The sequence below is a fragment of the Coturnix japonica genome, chromosome 27 (genome assembly GCF_054131305.1).
Source record: "Coturnix japonica strain WE chromosome 27, WE-NBRP24, whole genome shotgun sequence".
In the NCBI taxonomy this organism is placed as follows: domain Eukaryota; kingdom Metazoa; phylum Chordata; class Aves; order Galliformes; family Phasianidae; genus Coturnix; species Coturnix japonica.
The window spans coordinates 194,748-218,572 of record NC_140689.1 but is presented as its reverse complement, the minus strand read 5'-3'; the positions used below and the strand labels follow the sequence as shown (position 1 = coordinate 218,572).

Here is a 23,825-nt window from a genome sequence, read left to right as displayed (position 1 = left end):
GGGGCTTTTATATGAAGTTGGAATTTTACTTATTTTATTTTTTAGTTGGTAGAACTCATATATCCGTTTGATAAGGGTGTAGGGTTAAATATCTACATAAAGATTACCAAACCAGATATAATGGCACATCATTTCTTTTGTCTCTTGTGCTCGGGGATGTGGTTCGGTTCCATCCACGTGTGTTTGGCTGTGAGGTGCTGGGTGAGCTCAGGATCCATCCCTGTATCTCAAAGCAGTGAATCACAGCTCTGAATGGCTTTGGCTCCTGGTCTGGATGGGAAACCCGGTGCTTGGTTTGCTCATCTTGAAGCATTGGAGCCCTATTTTATCCCTTGAGCCCCACAGTGGGGTCTGGCTATGGCTGCAGTGCTCACCCAACCCCACTTTTCCCCCCCTGGATACAACAATGTGAATGACTTTCCTGCTGCTCTCATTTCAAGCAGTGATCTCCAAGTCTGGGATCCAAGAGTGAAGCTGCTGATGTCCCCATGGCTCTAAGGCTGGGATGAACACAAGGACTGATGAGGAAAGAAACCTTCCCATAAAGAAAAGACATCAGAAATGAGGTATTTTAACAGTGGGAGCTGTATGGTTCTCTGTCTGGTTCCTCTCATCACTTAAAATAGCATTAATGAAGGCACAGTAAAACCCACGCGGTGATTGGAGACATGAAGGCATTTTGGGGGTGTTGTTTTGTATGGGGATATTTTTCTTTCTCCCCATATCTGTGATTTCAATCCCCAATGATGCTTTTTGTATTTCACCTGACGAGGATAAAGAAATAAAAACACCTATTTTTTACATAAAGTTATGATAAATCAAACATGTCTCATGGTTCCCAAATAGGAGCCATAAGGGACATAGGGATGGACACACAGATGGATAAGGGGCAGCTTTTGCTATGGGTGCACCCTCAGGGCCTGGGAGCTGCTTTCCTCCTCCTCTTCCTCCTTCCCAATGCCTCCAGCTCTGTTTTCTCACCCAGAAAGGAGCAATGGATTAAAGGAGCAATGGAAGGAGCAATGGTTTCTCCCCTCTCCTCCTCCTTCCCAATGCCTCCAGCTCTGCTCTCCCACCCAGAAAGGAGCAATGGAAGGAGCGATGGTTTCTCCCTGCTCAGTATCTCAAAGGTTTCCTTCACATCTGACTCCATTTTTGCCCTCTTTGTGCTGTTCTGGCTCCTTTTTCCACATGTTTTCCTTCAGCTGAACGATTCTTCAGCACTATATGGGCTGCAGATGGAACATGGCTGACTCCAAATGACACCGGGATGTGGGTCTGAACCCCAACATGGACATCGCTGCTGCCCCAGGGTCAGTCCTCAGCATGAGGATGGCAAAACCCAATGTCTATGGGGAAAGAGAAGCCCCCACCCCTATAATAGGGTTATTGTTGGCTCCCAGTGGGGTTGTGAAGGGGAAGGAAAGCAAAATAGCAGCGCTGTGTGGCCTGAAGGGTTTGGGGTGGCTGTGTGAGGCCAAAATGGCGGCATTGAGGCCTACAGCATTGGGGTGGTTTTAGGGGGTCACAGAACGGCAGAGTTTCGATATTGGAGGTGTTTTGTGGGGTGGGTGACTGCAGGAGTGTGAAATGACGGCCTCGAGGGGAATTAGGGGCATTTTGAGTGACTTTGGGAGTGCAAAATGGCGGCAGGTGGGGGTCTGCAGCGCCGGGGGGGGTCTGACTGCAGGACAAAATGGCGGCGCTTTGGGGACCAAAAAGAGGGGAGGGGGTGTATCAACTTTAGGCCTTTTGGGGGCGATGTGAGGTTGGATCCCCTCACCCCGAGGCCGTAACCGCGGAGCTCCGCCCCGGGAAAGGCCGCAGCATCCGCCCGGCGACGGAAGGGGCGGTCCCGGCCCCGCCATGCCCGCCGTGCTGAGCGGGGGGCGGCTGCTGCTGCGGGGGTCCCGGCGGTGGTACCGGGTGCGCTGAGACCCCCAACCCCCTCCTCGCCATTTGGGGTCCTCACCCGCTGACCTTCATCTCCTCCCCCAGCCCCATTTCGCCGAACGGCTGCGGCTTTTCGAGCGGCTGAAAGCGGACCGCGAGCAGCGGGATGGCACCCACCATGGAAGAGACCCCTCGGAGGGGACCCCCATCCGTATTTCGCTGCCCGGGGGTCGCCTCCTTCCCGGCCGGGCGCTGCGGAGCACCCCGCGTCACGTAGCCGAGCAATTGGGGTACGGCCCGACCCCCAACCCCCCCCCACCAACAAATGGCCGCCCCCTCCGGTTCCCAACAGCCCACGTTGTCCCCTCGCTGTCCCCGCAGGCGCCGCTCGGCGGTGCTGGCCCGGGTGAACGGGGAGCTGCGGGACCTGGAGCGGCCCCTGGAGAGCGACGTGGAGTTGGAGCTGCTCGACTTCACCGCGCCGGAGGGTCGCGAAGTGAGTCTCACAGCTCCCCCCCCCTCTGTGCCCACACATCTCCGTTTAACCCCCGGGCATCCTCAGCACCCCCCAGTGCCCCTCCGTGCTCCCCGTGTCATTGAATCAATAAAGTCTGTAAAGACCTTCAGGTCCAACCGCAGCCCATCCCCATTGTGCTCACCAATCCCTGTCCCCACTATATCCCCTACAGCCCCATGTCCCCACTTCCCCCCCGCCATCCCAGTTATCCTCCATGCCCTCGTATTCCCTGTGCCCCCACCCCATATTGTCCCCAAATTGCCCTTCAGATCCACGGTGTCCCCTGACCAGCTGACAGTTGGACAAGATGATCTTGTAGGTCCTTTCCAACCTATCATTGTGACTCTATGATCCCACATATCCCCACTGTACTCCATGCTTTTTGTGTCCCCCATATCTGCCCACACCTCCTACATCCCCCCCATCTGCTGTTTCCCCCCCCAATTTACTATGTTTCCCCCCCCATCTGCTGGGTCCCCCCCATCTTCTGTGTCCCCCCATCTGCTGTGTCATCCCCCCATCTGCTGTGTCCCCCCCCCATCTGCTGTGTGTCCCCCCCCATCTGTTGTGTCCCCCCATCATCTGCTGTTCCCTCAGGCTTTCTGGCAGTCCGGTGCCTTCATCCTGGGAGCAGCAGTGGAGCAGTTCTATGGAGCCACCATCTGCAGTACCGTCGCCACTGAGGATGGCTTCTTCTGCGACGCCCACATGGGTGACAGGTACAGGGCTGTGGGGCTGCTGCCCCATGGATCCCCTCACCCACATCCCCAGCGTGTCCCTGTGCCTGCAGGACGGTGCAGCGCAATGAGCTGCAGGTGCTGGAGGATGCCTGCATGGCCTTCATCCGCTCCCAGCACCTCTTTGAGCGCCTCGAGGTCACTCGTGAGGAGCTGCTGGAGCTCTTCAAGGTGAGGTTGTGGCTGTCCCATCCCTGAGGGCAGTGGCACCCTCCCATCGCTGGTGTCACTTTATGCTGATGTCACCCACGTCATCTATCACCTGCCTCACTCCCCACAGCACAACAGCTTCCAGCTGCAGCGAATTGAAGAGGAGGTGACGACTCCAACAGCCACTGTGTATAGGTGAGCACAATGGGCCCATCGTGGACTGTGTGGGGCAGAATGGTGACTAACCCCCCCCACTTTCCTTATCCATCCCTGCAGGTGTGGCCCATTGCTCCAGCTGTGCCGTGGTCCCCTCCTCCCACACACGGGGCTGATTGGGGCACTGCGCGTCCTGACCGTAGGTGCAGCACAAGGAATGAGGGCTGAGGGAATGTGGGCATCCCATATAACTCCTCCTATCCCTCCTGCAGAGCTCAGCTGCGTTCTGGGAGAGCCCTTCGGGCCGCCTCTCGTTGCAGCGCATCGCTGCCATCGCCTTCCCCAGCACGCAGGAGCTGCAGGCCTGGCAGCAGGCACAGGATGCAGCTGCACTCCGTGACCATCGTCGCATCGGGAAGGTGAGCCCTGTATAGGACAGCTCTTGGGAACCGGCTGCTGATGGCTTCCACGGTGACGTGTCCCACTTCACAGGAGCAGGAACTCTTCTTCTTCCACGCCCTCAGTCCTGGCAGCTGCTTCTTCCTGCCCCGTGGTGCCCACATTTACAACACCCTCATTGACTTCATCAGGGTATGGCCTCAAAGCCCCTTGGGCTGCCACCATCCCTTCTTCTACTACTTGCTATGGACAGTGCCGTGCCCCATTGCCCCTCATACCCCACCATGGGCTGCACACAGCTCCCTAGGGTTAGGCTGATGTCCCCATCCCATCCCCACAGAGCGAGTACCAGGCGAGGGGCTTCAGCGAGGTGGTGACCCCCAACATCTTCAGCCCACGCCTCTGGGAGCTCTCAGGGCACTGGCAGCACTACAGCGCCAACATGTTCTCCTTCACCACCGGCACCGAGACGCTCTCACTCAAACCCATGAACTGCCCGGCCCACTGGTGAGCTGAACACCATGGAGGCCCACTGGTGAGCTGAGCACCATGGAGGGGCAGCAGGTTCAGATATCCATCTATCCATCCATCTGCTGGCAGCCTCATGTTCACCCACCGGCCACGATCGTGGCGGGAGCTGCCTCTGCGCCTGGCTGACTTTGGGGTGCTGCATCGCAATGAGCCCCCTGGCTCCCTGACCGGGCTGACACGTGTAAGGCGCTTCCAGCAGGACGATGCACACATCTTCTGTGCACTGGAGCAGGTGGGTGTCCCCTCTGTGTCCCCTCTGTGTCCCCTCTGTGTCCCCTCTGTATCCCCCCTGTGTCCCCTCTGTGTCCCCCCTGTGTTCCCTGTTTCCCTGCTCACAGTGTTGTCCCACAGCTGGAGGCTGAGATCGGTGCCTGCTTGGATTTCGTGCGCTCCGTCTACGCCACGCTGGGTTTCTCCTTCCAAATGGCTCTGGCCACACGCCCCGATGGCTTCCTGGGGGATGCTGCAACCTGGGACCGTGCTGAGCAGGTGGGACAGTATTGACATCACATCTCCTGCACTGGGTAGCACGCCACATCTCTGCTGTGCTCCTGTGCTGTGTGTCTATGCATTGTGCTCTTGCACCTGTGCATTGTGTCCTATGCATTTTGGTCCTACATCCCATCCTTTCTTCTTGTCCTTTGCACTGTATCCCATGCATTACATCCAACGCATCACACCTCTGCATTTGCACTTTTGGGCCACCTCCCATGCTTCACATCCTGTGCACTGTGCTCATGTGTTGCATCTCTTGCATTGTGCCCCCGTGCTTCACATCCCACATGTCTTTCCTTTGCAACACACCCTGAGCATCGTGGCCTGGTTTTGCCCCACCACCTTCAAGCATCACATCTATGCAGTGCATCCAGACCATCATATCTTGTCCCCTCCCCTTCCCATTTGCTTTTGCAGCAGTTGGAGAAGAGCCTCCAAGATTTTGGGGAGCCCTGGGAGCTGAGTCAGGGTGACGGTGCTTTTTATGGCCCCAAGGTGAGTTTGGTTTTGCATCACATTGTAGGGGAATGGGGGAGTCTCTAAGGACCCTTTACTGTCCTCTGGGGGCTGCTATGTCTCCTGTCAGGGTGGGAAGAGCCACTTCTGCTCCCTTCCCTTTTTGCAGATCGATATCCGGATCCAGGATGCACTGGGGAGGCATCATCAGTGTGGCACCATCCAGCTGGATTTCCAGATGCCCGAGAGGTTTGGGCTGGAGTATGCCAGGTAGGGGAAGGGGGGTGATTGAGGAGGTGGGAAGGGATGGGGACGGGACAGGTTTGGGGATGGGATGGTGGGTGGAGATGCGATCAGGGATCAAGGGGCAGGGATAGGTACCAGAATGTATTGAGTTGGGGTCATTGGAGAGAACAGGATTGGGGCTGGGATGGGGGGGTTGAGGGTAGGTATGGGGACAGGGGGCAAGATTGGGGCCATATGCGGGACTGGGGTGATGGGCCGTGCTGGGAGGAGCAGTGCTTGCCAACAGCCCCCCCACTCTGTGCCCCCACAGTGCAGCTGGAGGGATGGCACGGCCGGTGCTGATCCACCGCGCGGTGCTGGGCTCCGTGGAGCGCATGGTGGCCGTGCTGGCCGAGAGCTGCGGCGGTAAATGGTGAGGGGCCAAAGCACCCCCAGTCCATGGGGTCATACCAGTCTCTAGGAGCAACCCCATCCCCTGCAGGCACCGCCATCCCCAGATACCCTCAGTTCCCAGGTGTGCCTCTGTATCCCCACACCACCCTTCTAATTCCCAGGAGCATCCCCCTAAAACCATCCCCAATACCTGGAGCACCCTCAGTGCTGGGTACACCCCAGTCCCACACAGCCCTGTCTCCAGGAGACCCCAAACCCCTTCCCTCCCTTACCCCCAGCTGCCTCCCCACAGGCCGCTCTGGCTCTCCCCACTGCAGGCAATGGTGATCCCGCAGGCACCTGACACTGAGGGCTATGCCCGCGAGGTGAGTGTGTCCCCAATGGCCCTACAGTGCCCCCTTATGTCCCCCGTGTCCCTGCTGACCCGATGTTGGCAGGTCCATGCCATGCTGCGGCGGGACGGCGTGATGGCTGACCTGGATGCTGATGCGGGTGCCACACTGGGCAGGAAGATTCGCCGGGCACAACTCAACCACTACAACTTCCAGCTGGGTAAGGGGGGGACAGGGTCACCCCCAGGCTCCTTGTCAACCCCAGTCACCCCGGACCATGTGTCCCCCCCGTCCCCCCCTCCCCAGGCATGGGAGTGGCAGCACTGAGTCAGTGGTTCCCGGCTGTCTGCCCACCTCCGCATCCGCATCCCGACGGGAACTGGGATTTGTGGGGTGAGAGCATCAGGAAGTGGCTGGGAACACCCTCAGGGCCTCCCTGGGAACCCTATGGGGATCCCCTGGGAATCCTTTGGGACCCCCAGGGACCCTTTTGCCTGAGGTTTGCTGCTCAGGACCGTGCATATAGGGCTGCAAATGAACACCTGGGGGCTGCCATGGGTGTGCGGGGGAACATATGTGGGTGTGCACACATAATGGGGGGACATGGGTGGGTGTGGGAGCTCTGCGGGGGGGGGGTTCCCATAGGTGTGTGTGACTCACAGTCTGAGTGTGCCCACACGGGGGTGCATGGGTGCAGCACAGGTGTGGGTGTGCACAGCGTGGGTGTGGGTGTGCGCAGACTGGGTGTGTGTGTGTGCGTAGGGGGGTGTGGGTGTGCACAGCACACGGCTGCACCCACATGTTTGGGTGCCACACAGGGCTGCTCCCCCCAAAATAACCTTATTGTCCTCCAAACCAACCCATTTCTCCCCAAACCAACCCGTTTTCCTTGCAAGCCTTCCTGTCCCCCCCCCCACAACTAAAACCATCCCGTTCCCCTCCTCAAACCAACCTGTCCCCGCTCAGACCCGCCTGTTCTCCCCCCAAACCGACCTGTTTTCCCCCAAACCCAACCTGTTCTCCTCCCCCCCCCCACAGTGGTCGGCCGCAGGGAGCAGGAAAATGGCACCGTCAGCATCCGTACGCGGGACAACCGGCAGCTGGGGGAGCACAACCTGCACCAGGTGCTGCAGCGGCTGCGGGAGCTGCGGGACACCCGCGTCCCCAACGCTGAGGAACTCTTTTGACCCCCCCCATCCCCATTACACACACCCCATATCCTCTGTTTCCCCCCCCCAACCTCTCCACCACCACCACACACTCATTAAAGTGCTGGGAAATGGTGCTTGGCTGTATCTCTGCTGGGAACAAAGCACCCCCCCCATACTTTTCCTGCTGCCAAGAGCAGCTGCAGGTGTTGGGAGAAGGACACCTGTGGGCCCCCCCCATACAAACACACACACCCATTTAGACACCTGTATCCTCCTCACGTTGGTACCTGTCCCCTATTTATACCCAATGCATCCCCCCCCCACCCCTTCCTAACCCACCTGGGTCCCCCTTTACCCCATATTTCTGCCCCCCCCCCAGACACCAGACTCCTTCCCCCCCCCCTCCCCCGACACCCAGGTTCCCCTCCCTGACGCCTGTGCTCCCCCCGCTGTGTTGTCTGGGTTTTCCCCTACCCGAGGGGGGGTTGCGCAAACCCGCGTCAGCCGTCGCCTTGGGCAATAGCCTGGGGGGTTGGGGAGGGGGTGTTGGGGCTGCTCCTGTGGGAACCAACCCTAAATTTCACCCCTATCCCCCCCCCAGTAACATTGTGAATGGGGTCCTCATGCTGTGGCTGTGCCATTGGGGCTCTTTGGGCCCTCCTCACTGTAATCAGACAGCCCTTGTTTTCCCCCACCCTCTCCCCCCTCCACGTTCCTGGGTGTAAAGGACGTGACCATGTCGGTGTCACACTCCACCTGTACTCAGTGTCCCATGGGGGTCACCTCCTTTATCCTTGTCACTTATGGGAACGGGATAAGACCATGCCAAGGAGGTGGGGGGATCCCCCTGCAGGCTCCCTCCATCCCCATCATCCTGCCAGCAGTGGGGGTGACTCACTGGGTGGAGCAAGCCCCAAAAATGGGGCAAAAACCACAAAAATCTACCTCACTTTCACTGACTGTGATGCAAGTTGAGGTGGGGGGGGGGTAGCGTGGTGGCCACTGTGATGGATTTGGGGCCACTGTGATGGGTTTGGGGCCACTGTGATGGGTTTGGGGCCACAGTGATGGATTTGGGGCCTCTGTGATGGATTTGGGGCCTCTGTGATGGGTTTGGGGCCACTGTGATGGATTTGGGGCCACTGTGATGGGTTTGGGGCCACAGTGATGGATTTGGGGCCTCTGTGATGGATTTGGGGCCTCTGTGATGGGTTTGGGGCCACTGTGATGGATTTGGGGCCACAGTGATGGGTTTGGGGCCACAGTGATGGGTTTGGGGCCACTGTGATGGGTTTGGGGCCTCTGTGATGGATTTGGGGCCACTGTGATGGGTTTGGGGCCACTGTGATGGATTTGGGGCCACCGTGGCAGGTTTGGGGCCACTGTGGCGGTGCTGAGGCCTGTTGGTGCCGTGGTGCCCCAGGACCGGCCGGGCCGGTTGTGCCGAGGCATGGGGCCCACCCGCAGGCCGCAGTTGGGCCCAGCCCAGGGGTGCAGGCCTCAGTGGGTGCCCACAGCCCCCCCCGGTCCCCCCTTTCCCCCCCCTCCGGCCCCGCTGCGACGTCAGGCCGTGACTCAGCCTCGGGATGAGGCCCCGCACCGCCCCGGCTCTTCATAAGGCAGCAGAACCTCCAGCAGCTCCACAGCGCCTGACACCATGGCCGCCCTCGGCCTCCTCCTCCTCCTCCTCCTCGGCACCGCCGGTGAGTTCCCCATTACTGAGTTCCCCATTGAATCCCCTGCAGCCCCTGGGGCACAACTCAGCTCCTCTGGGCCCCTCCTGCATGCCTGGACCCCTCCCTGTACACCTGGGCCACCACCCTGCCATATTCCCTCCCAGGTGTGGGTCCCTTCCATGGCTGCTTGTGTCCCTTCCATGGCCACTTATATCCCTTCCATGGCCTCTTCATGTTTCCTTGGCCACCCGGGTCCCCTTCCCACACACCTGGGTCCCCTCCCAACCTTCTGCATCCCTATCCCTGCAGAGACCACTCAGTCACTGCTGTCCCCCCTTTGGGTGCTCAACGTCCCTGTTTGGTCACTTAGGTCCCTCCCTGACACTTCGTGTCCCCCCTCCCCATGTTCCTGAGCTCTTTCCTGGCTGCTTCACCACCACCTGTGTCCCCTCCCAGCCACCCCTGTCCTGTCCCTGTCACAGCCTGCCATGTACCCCCAATATCTGGGGGTTTTGGGTCCCCATTTGTGCCCCCAGCTCAGCACTGGGACAGGGGGAGGGGAGGGTGTTTGTGGGGTCTGAGCCAGGGGTGAACATTGTGCTCTCTGTTCCCCTGTGTCACAGTGGCAAACCTGAATCCCCAGCATGAGCAACTGATCCAGCAATCCCACGAGATCCAGCAGTGTGAGAATGGGGAGATGATGGAATGGGGGGAGGATGGGATAACACAGGAGTGGAGAGATGGGGGGTGGAGGGGTGGGGAACACAGGGTTGTGCCAGGGATGGGGGTATGGGTGGGGGGTACATACAAGGGATGGAGGAGGTGTAGGGACAGGGAGTAAATGGGGATGTGGATGGAGGGGATGTGGGGACAGGGGTGGACATACATTGGAGGACAGTAGGGGTGGGAACAACAGGGGGAGGGTGGGAACAGGAGGACATGGGGACAGGGCTGTAGGACTCACACGGGTCTGAGTCCACAGGACAAGGGGACACCTGGGACTGTGGGAATGGGGACCCAGCTGGAATGATGTGGGATCACCCTTCATTCTCCCCACAGTGCAGCAGGAGGAGGACTTCCATCTGTCCCCCAACATCATCGCATCAGCGGGGGCTGATGACATCCCGTACCCACGGGCGCCGTCACCCACCTCCACCTGGGGCAGCATCCTGGAGGGTTTCCCCCCAGCCTGGCCCCTGCCTGATGCCCTCAGCCGTTACTGCCGCAGCCCCTCGCTGGTACCCCGTGCCCCCCGGCCCTCGTTGCCCCCTGCTTCCTTCGCCCACCTCCGCAGACAGGTGGCTGCACTCGACAGCTTCTGGCCTCGCCTGGACCGCTGCTGTCAGCATCACGCCCCGCTGCCCTGTGCCCGGCGGGCGGTGAGTCTGGGCTCATGTCACCAAGGGGGGCACACAGAGCTGGGGTGTCCCCTTGGGGGGGGGGGGGGGGGCGTAGGTATCCCAGAGGGTGACACGGATGTCCCATAGAGGTCACAGATGTGTTTTGGGTGGGGTGGGGGATTGAAACATGGGTGTATGGGAGGGAGACAGGAGTGTGCCAGGTGATGGTAATAGATGTCCAGGGGGTGATGCAGGTGCCTGGGGAGGGGTCCATGTGTTTCTGTGGGGTGACAAAGATATGAAGGGGACAGATATCCAAGATTGTGTCCCTGGAGGAGCAATGTTATCCCAAGGAGATAACAGTTGTCTTGGGGGATGGCACAGATGTCCAGGAGGGTGACAGGTATCCCATAGGGGATGACACAGATACGCAGGCATTTTGATGCTGACCCAGCCTGTCCCTTTGTCCCTGCAGTGGACCGACGTCTTGGACACGTTCTGCGAGGATGAATTTGGGGTGAAAACACGGCAGTTCCATTGCTGCCACCGACACGGGGCTGCGCGACGCCGCTGCTTCGTCGACGCCACCGTGTCCACCACCGAGATCACCGAGATCACTGAGATCACCGTCTTTGAGCCCGTCCTCGTGCCATCCTTCCCCCCTGGCGAGCCCAACGTGGCCAACATGGAGAACATCTGCCTCCTGCGGGGGCTGCGGCCCAGTCCCAAAGGCCTCCCTGCACCCCGAGCCCGGTTCCACAGCCGGCTGGAGCGTGACTTTGGTCGCTGCTGCCACAACAGCAGCCTGGAGTGCGCCCACGCTGCCGTGAGTTGGGGATGGGGGGGACATGGGGGTGGGAAGGAGATGGGGGGGCAGGACAGGAGTGGTCCAAAGGTGGCTGAGTTGGCATGGAGGTGAGATGGGGGTCTGGAGGGTGACATAGAGATGCAGAGGGGGTGACATAGAGATGTGGAGGGGGTGATAGAGGTCCAGGGGGTGACACAGGTCCAAGGGATTGATTGATGTCCCAGGTGTTGATGTAGACATCCCATAGTGTAATTTAGGTTCCTTGAGGGGGGTGACACAAGTGTCACTCGGGGTTACCCAGGTGTCTTGGAGCGTGATCCGTGTGTTTGGGAGGATGGAGGATGATGACGGTGTTTCCTGAGCAGTGACCCAAGTGTCCCATGAAGGTGTTTGGGGAGGACACAGGTGGCTTTAGGTGTGTCCCAAGGGATGACACCAGTGTCCCCTGGGTTATCCCAAGGGGGTGAAATGTCTGTGGGGTGTGTGGGAAGGGCCCTGCATGTCCCCATGTCCCTGGGTGTGACACAGGTGTCCCTTGGAGGGGGGGGGGTTGACCCAGCAAGTGACTCAGTGTCTCAGGAAGGCCCCACTTATCTCAAGGTGTGACGAAGGTGTCATGGGGGTGATGGCAGCATCCAGGTACAGCCGTGTTTGTGTCTCTGCAGTGGTTGAAGGGGTTGGAGCGCTTCTGCCGGGAGGAGGGGGCTGTGAAGACCCGGCAGCACCGCTGCTGCAGGAGGGGGGCGGGCTATGCCAGGAGCCGCTGCTTCGCCACCTCCGCCCCCCACCCTGACTATGACCAGGAGCTTCACAACATCAGCCTGGCCCGACCCGGTCCTGCCATGCTACGCACCCTCTGCGGACCCATCCGGCTGCTCAGCAAGCGGTGTGTACTGGGGGGGACCCCGCTAATGTGGCCTTGGGAACATCAACCCCCCCACCCTAAACCTCTGGGACCCTCCCCATCCATTTCTATGGGTTCCCTGGGCATATCACCCCCTTCAACACCCAAAAGCCTCTGGACATCCCTGCATCTCCCCAGACTTTCAGAGCGCCTGGGACCCCCCCACACCTTTCTTGGGACCATCTCCCAGCTGCCCCCAAAGCCCCAAGACCACCCCCTGCGGTGTCTTGGTGGCACTAGACATTGTCCCCTTAGGACCCCCCAGCCTGGTGCCACCCCACACTCAGGCCTGGGTAGGAGATGCACATGCTCGAGTCCCCCTCCTCCCAACCCCATAGACCCCCATTCCTGACCCCCCCGCTCCCATAGACCCCCATTCCTGACCCCCCTCCTCCCATAGACCCTCATTCCTGACCCCCCTCCTCCCATAGACCCCCATTCCTGCCCCCCCTCCTCCCATAGACCCCCATTCCTGACCCCCCCTCCTCCCATAGACCCCCATTCCTGCCCCCCCTCCTCCCATAGACCCCCATTCCTGACCCCCCCCCTCCATAGACCCCCATTCCTGCCCCCCCTCCTCCCATAGACCCCCATTCCTGCCCCTCTTCCTCCCACAGACCCCCATTCCTGCCCCCCCCCCTCCCATAGACTCCCATTCCTGATCCCCCCTCCTCCCGTAGACCCCCATTCCTGACCCCCCCTCCTCCCGTAGACCCCCATTCCTGCCCCCCCTCCTCCCATAGACCCCCATTCCTGACCCCCCCCCTCCATAGACCCCCATTCCTGCCCCCCCTCCTCCCATAGACCCCCATTCCTGCCCCTCTTCCTCCCACAGACCCCCATTCCTGCCCCCCCCCCTCCCATAGACTCCCATTCCTGATCCCCCCTCCTCCCATAGACCCCCATTCCTGATCCCCCCTCCTCCCATAGACCCCCATTCCTGCCCCCCCTCCTCCCATAGACTCCCATTCCTGATCCCCCTCCTCCCATAGACCCCCATTCCTGCCCACCTTCCTCCCATAGACCCCCATTCCTGATCCCCCTCCTCCCATAGACCCCCATTCCTGCCCCCCCCCCTCCCATAGACCCCCATTCCTGCCCCCCCTCCTCCCATAGATCCCCATTCCTGCCCCCCCCTCCTCCCATAGACCCCCATTCCTGATCCCCCTCCTCCCATAGACCCCCATTCCTGCCCCCCCCCCTCCCATAGACCCCCATTCCTGACCCCCCCCCTCCCATAGACGCCCTGTGCCAGAGCTGCTGGAAGCTGTGACCTCCACGTGCTGCGCGCTGCCCCACGACGAGAGGAGCCCCTGTGCCGAGGAGCAGGTGGGCAATGGGGGGGTTGAGGGGGGGTGGGCATGGAGGGGGGGGGGGTTCGACACTCCTGACCCCCCCCCTTTTTTCTTTCTCCCATTCCCCACAGCTCTCTCAGCAAATCGATGCTCTCTGTGCTGCTCCACGCAGCTCCTGGCGCGACCCCCGCGGCTGCTGTGCGTGGGGGGGGGCCCAGCGGCTGCGTTGCTTTGAAGGGGAATATATGGAGGGGGTCAAGCTAGGAGCTGCCATTCCCCCCCCCATCTACGGCCAGGAGTCTTAAAGTCCCGGTAATAAAAGGTGCTTTGGTGTCACTTTGCTCTGTGTCCCGTCTCTCTCAGTCTGGGTGATGTGGGGGGGTAAAAAGGAGGGGAGGGGGGGTGGGTATAAAAGAGGGGAGGGTATAAAAGAGGAGGGGGACGTTTAAAGGGGGGGGGGGGTAGAAAGGGAGGGGGGTTAAAAGGAGGGGGGGTGAGGCAAAAAGGAGGGGGGTTTAAAGGGGGGGGGTAAAAAGGAGGGGAGGGGGGTTAAAAGGAATGGGGGGAGGGGTTTAAAAGGGGGGGTAAAAAGGAGGGGAGGGGGTTAAAGGGGGGGGTTAAAAGGAGGGGAGAGGGGTTAAAAGGGGGGGGGTTAAAAGGGGGAGGGGGTTAAATGGAGGAGGGGGGGTTAAAAAGAGGGAAGGGGATTAAAAGAAGGGGGTTTAAAAGAGGAGGGGGTTTAAAGGGGGGGTTAAATGGGGAGGTTTAAAAGGGGGGGCTTTAATGGGGGGGGTTAAAAGGGTGGGGAGTAAAAGGGTGGGGAGGGGGGTTGAAAGGAGGGGGGGTAAAAAGGAGAGGGGAGGGGGTTAAAAGGGGGGTGTGTGTGTTTTGCTGTTGTTTTTGTGTGTGTTTTCGGGGTGTCACAACTGTGTCACTGTTTGTGGAGCCGGGTGTGACCCTGCCCGGCACCCACGCGTGTCCGGGGCCGTTCCGTGGAGCTGTGGGTGTTCCCCGTTACACGTGGCTCCGTGTCCCTACACAAGGTGTGTGCACTGTGGGCTCCCCCGTGTCACCGCACCGGCCCTTCGCCCCTCCCCCCCCCCCCCCCCCCAATCCGCTCTTGAGGTGGATTCACACGCGTGACTTTATTCCGCGTGGGAAGCTGGAAGGTTCGAAGATGGGGGGGGGGGGGAGGTGGTCTATATCCCCGCAACCCCCCCCCCAGGAGTCCTTGTATTGACTCTACTGGATGCCCCCCCCCCCCCAGCCCAGTTCCGACGGCCCCACGCGTGACAGCGCAGCTACGTGGAGGGTTCCTGGAAGCGGTCACGTGGCTGATCGAAAGCCCATTGGTGGACGCTGTTGCTGGGCGGGGCCTGAGAGAAGAGGCAGAATTGAGCGGAGGGGGCGGGGCCATAATGGGGCGGGGGGCGGAGAGCGGAGCGAACCGGGCCGGTACCGTTACCCCCCCCACCTCAAAACGGAGCCATTGCATTAAAACAGCCCTTTATTGAAGTCACCTGTGAGGAAGCAGGTCCGTACCGGAGCCCCACGAGCAGCTGGTTCTGTGGCCGCCCCCATCCTGTGGGCACACAGTGGGGTGGGGGGCGGTGAGAAGGGGGGGTCCCTTCATCCCATTTATTCTATGGCAGCCCACAGGGGGGTCCCTAAATCCCATTTATTCTATGGCAGCCCACAGGAGGGTCCCTAAATCCCACCCACCCTACGGCAGCACACAGGGGGGGGTCCCTAAATCCCACCCACCCTATGGCAGCCTACAGGGGGGTCCCTAAATCCCATTTATTCTATGGCAGCCCACAGGGGGGTCCCTTCATCCCACCCACCCTATGGCTGCCCACAGGGGGGTCCCTTCATCGCATCTATTCTATGGCAGCCCACAGAGGGGGTCCCTAAATCCCACCCACCCTATGGCAGCCCACAGGGGCGTCCCTAAATCCCATCCATCCTATGGCAGCCCACGGGGGGGTGGGTCCCCTCATCCCCTCTATTCTATGGCAGCCCACAGCCTTGGGCCTCTCAGCCCCCCAGTCCTGCACCCAGAGCTCCCTATCAGATGGAGGCCCACACCATCCCCCCCCCCAACATCCTCCCCATCCCCCTCCAATCCCCCCCCCCCCCATTCCCCCTTATGGCCGTCACTTCCTCTGCTTCTTCGCGGAACTCGGCTCCGCTTCTTCGAAAAGCCGCGGGGTTGAAGAGGAAGCGGAGCCGTATCAGCTGCGCCAGCGGCCGCTCCTTATCAACACCTCGGCTTCCAGGAAGCGCAGGTGGCCGAGCTCCGTTTTGCATGTTACCATAGTACAACCGGCCCAAAACAGCCCTGAAAGCTCAAGGGCTGTGCGGGGAGAGCAGCCTGCAGAGCAGGGCACGGAGCCGGTGAGGTGTGTTGAGTTACCCATAGGGGGGTGATTTCCCCATGGATGGGGGGGGACTTCCCCGCAGCCACACGGTTCTGCTTCGCTTCCTCCTTCTTCAGCTCGACAGGAATCGAAACCAAGAGGCTGCAGTTGGGGTTTCACCCACAGCCCCAATGGCAGGCAGCAACAGCAACAGGGCTGGTGGGTAGGAGTGGGGGTAGCACCCTCATAGCTTGCCATCAGCTCCCCATCCTGCTAAAGGCAAAAGTTTGATGCTCCCATTGAGAACAAAAGACATTTATTGACAAAACTAAGTGCTTCTCGAGCACCCAGGCAGGCCAAACAACAGCCCTGCCTTTAGCTTTCTTCCCACTGGGCAATGCTTAGGCTGCAGTTGGGTGGGTTCATCACCACACCCAGCCCCAGCCCTGCAGGGAAGTGCTCAACCCCAAACACAGCAAGGCCCAAAAGGCCCATAAGGAGCCCCCAGGGGTGGGTGCTGTGTTTGGGGTTGGCACCAGCTGCAGAGCCGAGGCATTGAGTTCTACACAGCTGCAGAACACTTACATTCAAATAATCAGCTTGGCTGTGCTCGCTGCTTACGGAGTCAAAACTAAAAGGGAGAGAAGGAAGTAAACCAACACCAAACTTCCACAACCCCCCATCTGCCAGAAGAGCTCGGAAAACCAAAAGGAATCAAAGAAAACAGCAGTGGCAGCTGCTGCCAGGAGGCAGCGAGTGCAGCAGCCACTGATCCCCACTACAACCCCAAACCCTTCTGCTTGAGCACACAGAAAGGTTTGCTCCAAGGCTTTGCCACTAAAGCCTCTCACACAAGGGCTGAAGCACAGCACACATCCTTAAGCAGCTCCGCCAACATTCAACCTTTGCTTTTTGTGTTGTTGAGCCCTGGTAAAAACTCTCACATTCTGCAGATGTACAGATATTTCAACAGGTTTCTCTGCAGCCTCCCTCGCCCCCCAAAGTGGGGTTTGATACAAATCTTCTCCCTATTTTTAAACAGCCGGCGTGGCGGTGAGAGCAGTCGGACACGGCCCTGCCGGGCTGCAGCTGGTTGTGGTTCCCACAGTGCCAGCTCAAGCTGCAGCTCTGCAGGCCTGCAAGCTCACAGGGCCGCCCGCGGCCTGAGCAAACCCTGCTGGAAGGCAGGGAATAGAAACCACCCCGCGTTCCAGCACGGGCTGCAAGCCTCAGCTTTGCACAACACCCGCTGCCTAAAAAGGCTCTGACGGCAGAACTGTGAGTTTAGGCAGCGGAGTGGAAAGCTGAAGATGCCATTTATCCATAAAACCCACAACCACAACTCTGAAGCATCGGCTCCACAACAGCCGCCGCGCCAAAGCCACGAGGATCAGTCCAGGCAGGAGCTGCTGCTGGTGCTCATTGGCTCACAAAGCAGATCTGTTTCCACTGGGATAAAACTGAAGCTGTCCCACTTTGCCTTTCTCTCCTCATGCTCTTGAACGAAGCAGAGTATCAGTCAACTCCTCCACTTTCTGTTCCCAAAGCAATAAATCCTCATTGGTACACCACGATCTGAGTGGAACATACCTTCTTTTCTTTCTTTCTTTGGAAAGAATTGCTCAGGGGATGCCTAGATATTCTCCTGGGGTCAAGTCCAGCTGCATAGGTACACATGGGAGGATGTGATCAGCTCACCAGCTCCCAACAGAGCTGGTCTGCCCTGAGCTCTGCCCCTGTGCAGCACTGCAGCTCACCGGATCATGTAGGCCAAGCTCGCCCCCAGGCCGGCCACTCCAGCAAAGGCCATCAGCACGTTCCTGATGCTGCCTTCCAGGTCCTCGACTCGGAAGAAGTCAACAAAACCCTCCTGAAAGAAAGTAGAGACAGTCAGTGAATGACAGTCAGTCGTTCCTGTGCCAGCTGCCTCTTTCCATAGGGAAACACAGCCCAGAGTGAGGCTCCACACCACACCTCAGCTCCTGGAGATCTGCTGCAGCCATAACCCAGATAACAACCAGGAGCCACAACTGCAGGCAAGCTCAAAGCACCCCGATCTGTTTTGCTTTAGGGATGCCACCACTTCCTTGCCAAGCAGGGTGCATGTGTTTTTTGGGTCAGAAGCTGCTTCAAGCAACGGGGTCAAAGGCCCTGCATGCCACTGGCTAGGTGCTTTCAGATGGTGGTTTTAACTGGAACAGTGACTCATCTGCACTCTGCTGACACAGGCAGCTGACACCCACAGTGGGTTAAGGGAAATAGGAAACACTGAATGGTTCTGAAAGCCTCGTGGTGGGCAGTGACTCACCCAGCCTCCCTGGCTCATCAGCCACTCGCGTTTGGATGAGACCAAAGCGTCTGTGATGATCCCTGCCAACGAGCTGATGCATTTCTCTTGGTTGATGCTTTTCAGGTGTTTTGCAACAAAGGCACCAAATGAGATGAGCGTGACAACTCGGCCCCAGTTTGTTACTCCGTCGCTGAAAACGTGAGCGGCCACCTCACAAACTGCCTGCAGATCTTCTTCTTTCTTGATTTCCAGCTTCCGAAGCATTCCTGCAAAGAGATTCCAGCTTAGAGATGGGGCTGAGCCATGCCAAGCTACCAGTGTGAGGACGCAGCCTCTGTACCTGGGGTCTGAGAGCTGTGATAGAGCAGCTGCTACAGCAGGGCAGGGACCCCACCTCCATCCCATGCTGCCCATGGAGATCTCATGAGGGCCCTGGTGAGCCTGGAGGGCAGCAGGAGGCCCAGAGCAACCACCTGGAACAGCCTGACCCACAGTGCCCCATCATGAATAAGCAAACAAGACAAGCCTTTATGAAACTGAAAGGCACTGCTTGTTATTGCTCAAACCAAGAGGAAGCCTCCCAGAAGCCAGTTCCTCCTCTGTACACGGGGCTGCCAGCTCTGCAGAAGCCTCAGTTGCTAACAGCAGCTTGGGTCAACCCACACACCCCGAGCTCAGCTTGTTTAGCAGCACACCCTCCCATTTAATTGGGGCAGGGCACTTAACCCCTGGACTTTTTCCATCAGTGCAATGCAGGAAGTGAGGAACAAACTGAATCCCTTTGCATTTCAAAGGAAAAACACAAAAAAACAACAAACTGGAAAATGGAAGGTGTTCACCACAAGCTGGCTTAGAGGGGGGGGAGGAAGAACACCAACACTGCTGTGCCCTGACCTGGCATCACATTCACCCACCACAGCCCAAAGAGTCACTTCCGAATTACATAAAACCAACCCAAAACGGTCACATCCTGCACGTCCCCAAGGACTGGCCTTGGAATGACATAAAGCCAAGCTAAGACCGGCTGGTTCTCATTGGTTCCCTTCCTTCCTTTCCCCCTTCCCCCCCCCCAGCCAAGGAGTCACTTCCGAGTTACACAAAAATAGCCAAAAAGGGTCAGTTCTGCTGGTCCCTAAGGGCTGGGCTTGGAATTACATAAAACCAAGCCAAAAGGGTTGGTTCTCACTGTTCCCTCCCCACCCTCTCCTCCTCCCCCCCCCTCCACCCTTCCCTTCTCAAAAGGAGCCGCTTCCAAGTTACACAAAAACAGCCAAAAATGGTCAGTTCCTGTCGGTCCCCAAGGACTCCATTCGAAATGACACAAATTCAGCCCAAAATGGTTGGCTCTCATCCCCCCCCTCCAAGGACTCACTTCCAAGTTACATAAGAGCAGCCCAAAATGGCCGGTTCTCCCTTCCAGTCCATTCCAGCACATCCAAACCTGCAGCCCCCCCACCCCCACCCCCCCAATCCCATCTGCTCAGCCCAGGGGCTATTTTCCAGGCTACATTTGGGTCCGGTCAGAATCAGCTCTTTAAAGCAGCCATACTACAAGCTGAGGGCTTAAGGGGGAGGGATGGGGGGGCTTAAAAGGGAAGGAGGTGGGGGGCTTAAAGGGGAGGGGGGGGGCTTAAAAGGGAAGGAGGGGGAGGTCTTAAAGGGGAGGGGGGGGGGCGGTCTTAAAGGGGAGGGGGGGGGGCTTCTCCTACTTGAGTCAAGAGCTGCAGGGACCCGACCTCGTGGCACAGCCCCAAACCCCACAGCACTGAAGCTCCCTCGGCTTTAGGGGGAGCCCCAAAAAGCTGTAATACAGCAGTAAGAAAACCCCAAACCCTCTCATTAAGGGGACTCCAAAACTCCTCAAGGCTTTAGGGGAACTCTGACCCCCTCAGCTCAGCGGGGAGACCCCAAACTTCCTCCATTCCCCCCCACCCCTCCATATAGAACCACGAGGGAGCCTTAAATCCCACAGCAGGGCGTCCCCAAGCTCCTTTATATGGCAATACATTGAATCCCAAATCCCTCACGCTGCACCAGAGAACCCCAAAACCCCTCATACAGCACCGGGGAGCCCTTTGAGCAGCCCCACAGCCCTCAATACAGCATCGAATGGATCCCCAACCCCTCCACACCGCATTAAGGAGCCCTAAAATCACTCCATACCACACTGCAGGGCCTCCCAGACCCCATAGCACACAGCAGGGTCTCCAACACACACTAGGGTCTCCCAGACCCCACACCACACTGTAGGGTCTCAACCGCACACTAGAGTCTCCCAGACCCCATAGCACACTGTAGGGTTTCCTAGACCCCATAGCACACTGTAGGGTCTCCCAGACCCCATAGCACACTGTAGGGTCTCCCAGACCCCACAGCACACTGTAGGGTCTCCCAGACCCCACAGCACACTGTAGGGTCTCCCAGACCCCACAGCACACTGTAGGGCCTCCCAGACCCCATAGCACACTGTAGGGCCTCCCAGACCCCATAGCACACTGTAGGGTCTCCCAGACCCCATAGCACACACTGTAGGGTCTCCCAGACCCCATAGCACACACTGTAGGGTCTCCCAGACCCCATAGCACACACTGTAGGGTCTCCCAGACCCCATAGCACACACTGTAGGGTCCCCCAGACCCCATAGCACACACTGTAGGGTCCCCCAGACCCCATAGCACACACTGTAGGGTCCCCCAGACCCCATAGCACACACTGCAGGGTCTCCCAGACCCCACACCACACACTGCAGGGTCTCCACCACACACTGTAGGGTCTCCCAGACCCCATAACCACACTGTAGGGCCTCCCAAAGCCCACCAAAGAACGTGAGGAGCCCCCCACCCCCTTTACCCCCCCCACAACGGTTGCAGCCGCCCTTCAGCCCCGTGGCTCGGCCCAGCCCCCCCCCATTCCCAGCACAAAGTCCACTTTCGTTTTCACCCCCCGGTTCCCGGTTCCCCCCGTTGTTTCCCGGTTCCCCCCCCCTCCGTTTCCCGTTCCTCCGTACCCTGGAACGCCAGCTCGTGTTTCTCCATCACTCCATCCCCGACCCTCCTCAACGTTTCCAGTGCTTTCTCCATGACGCCGTTCCCCGTTTTACCGGGCCGTCCAGGCCCACCCAATAGACCCGGAAAAAGCTTTTTAACGCTGGGTTCCGCTTCTCCCGCCGCTTCCCGGAGATACCGGAGGATGAGCTCTAAGGAATCCCGCCGTAGCTCGTCGTCGGGCAGTTCTGGCGGTGTACCGGGTAACGAATCGCCCCCGGGGCCTCGTTCGGATTCGGGTTCGTATCCGTCCAGCTCCTCCTCGGGGCTCCACAGAGCGACGGGCCTCGGTGTGGAGTCCGACGGAGCCCGGCGGGCCGTGGCGGAACCAATCAGAGAGTGAGGGGCAAACTCGGAACCAATCGGAGAGTGGGGGGCAGCCCCGGAGCCAATCGGAGAGTGGGGGGCAGCACCGGAGCCAATAGGATCGCGGGGGGCTTCGGCGAGGCCGGTGGAGGCCCACAGCCCCGCTGAGCCAATCAGAGGCCGCGGTACCTCAGAGCCGGTGGCGGCGGCCGGAGCGGCGGCGGCGGCGGGTGGCGCGGGTTGGTCTCCTGCCGGTGAAGCGGGCACCAGGCCCGGGCCTCCTCCGCCGCAATAGAGATTGAAGCCGATGACGGCGTTCCGTTTGACGGCAAACATGGCGCCCGAGCAGCACCGGCGGCGGATGGCGAGAGAGGGTGAAGCCGGGAGGTTTATATGGCCGCGGTGACGACACGGGGAGGGGGGGGGCGGTTCCGCTTCCGGTGCGGGCCCCGAGGGGGAGGGGAGGGGGAGGGGCTGAGATCGGGGCGGTCTCAAGGGGGGGGAAAGTGGGATTTTGGGGTGAAAAAGGGCCAAAAAGGCCAATTTGTCCCACGTCCAAGGACGGGGCATCCACAACCTCCCTGGGCAGCCTGTTCCAGGTCTAACCACTCTCCTAGTGAAGAACTTCCCCCTAACATCCAACCTAAATCTTCCCTCTTTTAACTTAAAACCATTTCCCCGTGTCCTGCTATTGTCAGCCCTTTCCAAGAGTTCACTCCCCTGCTGGGTGTAAGTTCCCTTCAGGTATTGAAAGGCTGCAATGAGGTCACCCCGCAACCTTCTCTTCTCCAGGCTGAACAAACACATACAGGCCCCACAACCCCATATGGGCACCATAGACCACATACAGGCCCCACAACCCAATACAGGCCCCATAGACCCTCAGCCTGTCCTCATAGGGGAGGTGCTCCAGCCCCCTGACCATCCTCATGACCCTCCTCTGGACCCTTCCCAAACTCTCCATGTCTTTCTTGTACTGAGGGCTCCACACCTGGACACAGTAATGGACACAGAGCCGAGTAGAGAGGGACAATCACCTCCCTATCCCTGCTGACCACCCCTCTCCTGATGGAGCCCAGGATCCCATTTGCTTTCCAAGCTGCCAGAGCGCACTGCTGGCTCATGGTGGCTCTGCCAGGCAGGGGGGGTTGGAACTACATGATCCTTGAGGTCCCTTCCAACCCGGGTCATTCTGTGATTCTGTGGGAAACATTCGCCGCTCCCTGCGGTTCCGTGGGAGGTTCGGGATGGATAATGGGAGTGTTCTCTTAAGGAGCGGTCAGACGTTGGGAGAGGCTGCCCGGGGAGGCGGGGGTGGAGTTCACTGTCCCTGGAGGTGCTCATCACCGCTTTCTCGAGTTCAATTGATGCATCTTTGAGGGCTTTTCCAACCCTTAATGACTGTGATTCTATGCCCATAGGGAGCTGCTGTGCGTTCACCTCGTTACCAGCCAAGTCCTCCCTCACCACCTGCTGCAGTCACAGCCAACACCTGCAAATGTCACCCGAAGCAATGGTGCCAGCCCACTGCACAGGTCTCAACACAGCATGGGTTCCAACACAGCATGGATTGGTGGGGCTATAAGGTTCCTTCCAAGCCACACAACAGCTTGGTGGGGCTCTAAGGTTCCTTCTAACCCACAGCACAGACTGGGGCTAAGGAACCTCCCAAACCCCAGCATGGGTTGGGGGGGCTGTAAGGTTCCATCCAACCCACAGCACAGGTTGGGGATGTAAGGAACCTTCCAAACCACAGCATGGGTTTGGGGGGCTCTAAGGCTCCTTCCAACCCACAGCATGGGTTGGTGGGGCTGTAAGGTTCCATCCAACCCACAGCACAGTTTGGGGCTCTAAGGTCCCTTCCAACCCCCAGCACAGGTTGGGGCTGTAAGGTCCCTTCCAACCCACAGTATGCATTGGGACTATAAGGTTCCTTCCAACCCACAGCACAGTTTGGGGCTGTAAGGTTCTTACCAACCTATAGCATGGGTTGGTGGGGCTCTAAGGTCCCTTCCACCCCACAGCATGGGTTGGTGGGGCTGTAAGGTTCAATCCAACCCACAGCATGGGTTGGTGGGGCTCTAAGGTTCCTTCCAAGCTACACAACAGCTTGGTGGGGCTCTAAGGTTCCTTCTAACCCACAGCACATGTTGGGGCTATAAGGTTCCTTCCAACCCACAGCATGGGTTGATGGGGCTCTAAGGTACCTTCCAACCAACAGCACAGGTTGGTGGGGCTCTAAGGCTCCTTCCAACCCACAGCATGGGTTGGTGAGGCTGTAAGGTTCCATCCAACCCACAGCACAGTTTGGGGCTCTAAGGTCCCTTCCAACCCCCAGCACAGGTT

The 23,825-nt window shown here is 59.1% G+C and overlaps 3 protein-coding genes across 14 annotated transcripts; 2 read left to right on the top strand and 1 right to left on the bottom strand.

Annotated features, from left to right (window-relative positions):
- The first annotated feature begins 1,228 nt into the window (after positions 1 to 1,228).
- Positions 1,229 to 7,589, top strand: TARS2 (threonyl-tRNA synthetase 2, mitochondrial). 7 transcript variants are annotated; one of them, XM_085524572.1, is made up of 18 exons: positions 1,229 to 1,313; positions 1,999 to 2,183; positions 2,275 to 2,389; positions 3,008 to 3,129; positions 3,201 to 3,318; positions 3,428 to 3,492; positions 3,574 to 3,652; positions 3,726 to 3,872; positions 3,946 to 4,044; positions 4,193 to 4,359; positions 4,453 to 4,615; positions 4,735 to 4,872; positions 5,296 to 5,373; positions 5,504 to 5,604; positions 5,891 to 5,992; positions 6,266 to 6,338; positions 6,411 to 6,525; positions 7,344 to 7,589. In XM_085524572.1, the coding sequence occupies exons 1-18, from the start codon at positions 1,260 to 1,262 to the stop codon at positions 7,490 to 7,492; spliced, it is 2,070 nt and encodes a 689-aa protein (XP_085380698.1). In that variant the 5' UTR covers positions 1,229 to 1,259; the 3' UTR covers positions 7,493 to 7,589. The 7 variants fall into 7 exon arrangements, 6 of the variants coding, with proteins under 6 accessions (XP_085380698.1, XP_085380701.1, XP_085380697.1 ...); XR_014937496.1 differs by lacking the exon at positions 1,229 to 1,313 and adding an exon at positions 1,837 to 1,926 and having other exon boundaries at positions 6,252 to 6,338; XM_085524575.1 differs by lacking the exon at positions 1,229 to 1,313 and adding an exon at positions 1,837 to 1,926 and having other exon boundaries at positions 3,978 to 4,044.
- Positions 7,590 to 9,062: 1,473 nt separating this feature from the next.
- ECM1 (extracellular matrix protein 1) lies at positions 9,063 to 13,815 on the top strand. The gene is made up of 7 exons (XM_085524579.1): positions 9,063 to 9,159; positions 9,756 to 9,815; positions 10,192 to 10,511; positions 10,948 to 11,298; positions 11,946 to 12,166; positions 13,426 to 13,513; positions 13,611 to 13,815. The coding sequence occupies exons 1-7, from the start codon at positions 9,114 to 9,116 to the stop codon at positions 13,782 to 13,784; spliced, it is 1,260 nt and encodes a 419-aa protein (XP_085380705.1). The 5' UTR covers positions 9,063 to 9,113; the 3' UTR covers positions 13,785 to 13,815.
- A 538-nt stretch (positions 13,816 to 14,353) lies between these two features.
- On the bottom strand, positions 14,354 to 21,845 carry MCL1 (MCL1 apoptosis regulator, BCL2 family member). 6 transcript variants are annotated; one of them, XM_032449170.2, is made up of 5 exons: positions 21,137 to 21,845; positions 18,148 to 18,395; positions 17,597 to 17,709; positions 15,000 to 15,061; positions 14,354 to 14,855 (listed from the first exon to the last, which is right to left on the bottom strand). In XM_032449170.2, the coding sequence occupies exons 1-5, from the start codon at positions 21,813 to 21,815 to the stop codon at positions 14,806 to 14,808; spliced, it is 1,152 nt and encodes a 383-aa protein (XP_032305061.2). In that variant the 5' UTR covers positions 21,816 to 21,845; the 3' UTR covers positions 14,354 to 14,805. The 6 variants fall into 6 exon arrangements, 4 of the variants coding, with proteins under 4 accessions (XP_032305061.2, XP_015740106.2, XP_085380636.1 ...); XR_014937464.1 differs by lacking the exon at positions 14,354 to 14,855 and adding an exon at positions 17,430 to 17,500 and having other exon boundaries at positions 14,969 to 16,109; XR_014937465.1 differs by lacking the exon at positions 14,354 to 14,855 and having other exon boundaries at positions 14,969 to 16,109; positions 17,430 to 17,709.
- Positions 21,846 to 23,825: the final 1,980 nt, after the last annotated feature.

What these genes read in the sequence shown, in the direction of transcription:
- TARS2 (XM_085524571.1), top strand. Translation starts at nt 1,867, where the DNA reads ATGCCCGCCGTGCTGAGCGGGGGGCGGCTGCTGCTGCGGGGGTCCCGG. An exon ending in CCGCGCCGGAGGGTCGCGAA is followed by an intron (nt 2,390 to 3,007) that starts GTGAGTCTCACA and finishes CTGTTCCCTCAG; the next exon opens with GCTTTCTGGCAGTCCGGTGC. An exon ending in GAGAGCTGCGGCGGTAAATG is followed by an intron (nt 5,993 to 6,265) that starts GTGAGGGGCCAA and finishes GCCTCCCCACAG; the next exon opens with GCCGCTCTGGCTCTCCCCAC.
- ECM1 (XM_085524579.1), top strand. Translation starts at nt 9,114, where the DNA reads ATGGCCGCCCTCGGCCTCCTCCTCCTCCTCCTCCTCGGCACCGCCG. An exon ending in ATCCCACGAGATCCAGCAGT is followed by an intron (nt 9,816 to 10,191) that starts GTGAGAATGGGG and finishes TTCTCCCCACAG; the next exon opens with TGCAGCAGGAGGAGGACTTC. An exon ending in TGGAGTGCGCCCACGCTGCC is followed by an intron (nt 11,299 to 11,945) that starts GTGAGTTGGGGA and finishes GTGTCTCTGCAG; the next exon opens with TGGTTGAAGGGGTTGGAGCG.
- MCL1 (XM_032449170.2), bottom strand. Translation starts at nt 21,815, where the DNA reads ATGTTTGCCGTCAAACGGAACGCCGTCATCGGCTTCAATCTCTATTGC. An exon ending in TGATGAGCCAGGGAGGCTGG is followed by an intron (nt 17,710 to 18,147) that starts GTGAGTCACTGC and finishes ACTTTCTTTCAG; the next exon opens with GAGGGTTTTGTTGACTTCTT. An exon ending in ACGGACCTGCTTCCTCACAG is followed by an intron (nt 14,856 to 14,999) that starts GTGACTTCAATA and finishes CTCTTCTCTCAG; the next exon opens with GCCCCGCCCAGCAACAGCGT.